Source organism: Aptenodytes patagonicus, chromosome 3, assembly GCF_965638725.1.
Source record: "Aptenodytes patagonicus chromosome 3, bAptPat1.pri.cur, whole genome shotgun sequence".
NCBI lineage: Eukaryota > Metazoa > Chordata > Aves > Sphenisciformes > Spheniscidae > Aptenodytes > Aptenodytes patagonicus.
The window spans coordinates 81,635,496-81,637,863 of record NC_134951.1 but is presented as its reverse complement, the minus strand read 5'-3'; the positions used below and the strand labels follow the sequence as shown (position 1 = coordinate 81,637,863).

General features: G+C 65.4%; 1 protein-coding gene across 1 annotated transcript; it reads left to right on the top strand.

Annotated features, from left to right (window-relative positions):
- The first annotated feature begins 1,209 nt into the window (after positions 1–1,209).
- Positions 1,210–2,076, top strand: PRR18 (proline rich 18). Its single transcript, XM_076335529.1, has one exon. It carries the CDS (start codon positions 1,249–1,251, stop codon positions 2,074–2,076), a length of 828 nt encoding a protein of 275 aa, XP_076191644.1. The 5' UTR covers positions 1,210–1,248.
- The last annotated feature ends 292 nt before the right edge of the window (positions 2,077–2,368 follow it).

Sequence of the window (2,368 nt, the reverse complement as noted above, 5' to 3'; positions counted from 1 at the left end):
GTGGTAAATAACAAAGTTAACATTCATCAGTTAACACTTAGTATTAGATCACCAGAACAGAACGGGTTCAACAGCTGAAGTCCAAAAGTTCCATGTACCGGTATGCTTTATATGCACTTAGGTCTGTTACATCATTTTAGTGGTTTTTTTCTCCTGAACATTTGAGGATTCACTTTCTCCATCTGCACACAGAGCACACATACTGTGTCCTTCCGTTGGTATCTTTTGCTCCTTCACATCCTGTCCTTGGTTGCTGTGTATGAATATTCCAAAAGTTCACAGCTGATGCATCCTCCATTGTATGATACCTGTTTATGACAGTGTGAAACCACAGATGGGGACATCTCTACCCCTGTGGATTGCATACATCCTTTTGATGAAATTCTGGTACCCTAATTAAAATGGTACTTTGAAGTAAAGTCTGTAGAAATTGTATGCCATGAGTTTTTAGACAAAATTTTTGAGTGGTAGTAATCTTGGATTCATCAGAAATATATGCTTACTTATTACTACACATGAAACCTCTCCAAACCTCTGTTATTGTTTAGGGTACTTTAAAAGGTAGGAAATTACTGCCGCCTTCCTTCTCAAAAGAAAACCAAACCAAAACAGAAGCATTGAGCAATGTGCTTTGCCTCAACCACAGAAGGAATTGGGGCTAGGAAGAAGGATCTCTGGCCTAGGCTCTTCATTACTAAGCCAGGCTGCTCTTGTCCTCAGAGCGGCTTGTGCATTTTGGAATTTCATGTGGGTGCAAGTCTGCTCTTAGTGTGGCTGACAGCACTCTTGTCGTGTCTGCCTGCCCTTATTCACGGTAATTCAAGTAGTCAGGGAGCTCGAAGTATCATTAATGTTTTGAAGGTGGCCTGAGGGTGCTTAGTTCAATGGGACATTCACACTTGGACGCTTGAGGACCTCGGGAGGAATTCGGAGCCTGCCTGCCCTCGGGGCATGAGCCCCGCCGCACGTCTCCTTCGGGTCTGCCGCGGGCCGGGCAGGAGACGCGTGGGGAGAGGCGGCAGCGGGCCCGTCCAGGACGGCTTGTCCGGGAGGGACGTCTAGCGCCGGGAGGACCCCCGTCCCAGCCCGCACGCCCACCCCGCGCCGGGAAAGGGTGTTCCCGGGGCGGGCGAAGGGCGGGAAGGGGGGCGGGTTGTCGAGGGGGAAAAGCGGCGGCTGTCGGCGCAGACGGAGCCCACGCCCCGCGCTGCCGCCGCCGGCCCAGGGGCTCCTCGTCCGGCTCTCGCCATGGGGCTGCAGCCCCGGCGCGCAGCGGGACCCTGTCCGCCCGCGGGGAGATGCGCCGCCCTGCCCGGAGCGCGCACGGCGGCTGCCTGGGCCCGCAGCGAGGAGCCGGAGGGAGCTCCCGGCCGCACCGCGTCCCTCCCGCCCATCCTGCCGGCCCCCGCCGCCGCCGCCGCTTCCCCTGTCGCCGCCCGGGCGCAGCCCAAGAAGCCGGCGGCGGCCCCCAAGAAGGCAGCGCCTCGGCCCGCGGAGGAGAAGGCGGCGAGGAAGGCGCGGGGGGCGCCCCCCGAGCGGGCGGGCCCCCTCTCCAGCTCCTGGCCCTGCTCCTCCCTGCAGCGGCAGCCGCCGCGAAGGCCGCCGGCCGAGCGGGGAGCGCGGCCCCAGCCCGCCCCGCCGCAGCCGCGGGGCCGCCCGGGGGCGCCGGGGGCGGGTAGCCGCTCCTGCGAGAGCCTCGGCGGGGCGCCGGGGGAGACGGCGTTGCGCTTCTCGTTGCGCCTGCCCCCGGAGGCCATCCGGGTGCTGCAGCGCCGCAGCCTGGAGCGGCAGCGGGGGCAGCCCGCCCCTTCCCCCGGCGGCAGAGCGGCCTCGGTCGCCGCGCGGCGCGGCGGCCGGGCGGGCGGCGGCGACTTGCGCGCCCTGCTGAAGGTTTCGCTGCTCAACGACAGGCACCGCTACGACGACGAGGAGTACGAGGAGGAGGAGGAGGCGGGGGCCGCGGTGGACGAGGGGCTGGTGCGGAAATGCACCGAGTGGCTGCGCGGCGTGGAGAGCGCGGCCGGCCGCGACCGCCCCGACAGGCTGGAGACGCTGCCGCACCTGGGCACCCTCTGAGCCCCGCCGCGGGCTCCGGGGAGCGGGGCTCGGGCTGGGGGAGCCGCCCGGTGGGGGCTGCTGCCGCCGCCGAAGCGGGCGGCGGGGCCCGGGGAGGAGGCGGCGGCTCCGTCCGCTGCCCGTAGCTCTTGTGTCCTTTGCGGTGCCGTCCGCGCCGGGGGAGACTCGGCGGGTGACGGTAAGGGCTGGGCGGCGGGGCCCACGGCCCGGAGCCGGTCCCCGGGGCGGCGCCGCCGCGGGGGCGAGGGACAAAGGAGCGGCGCCGGCCTCCGCCCGCCCCGGCGCTGGGAGG

Coding starts and splice junctions, on each gene's coding strand:
- PRR18 (XM_076335529.1), top strand. CDS start 1,249: ATGGGGCTGCAGCCCCGGCGCGCAGCGGGACCCTGTCCGCCCGCGGGG.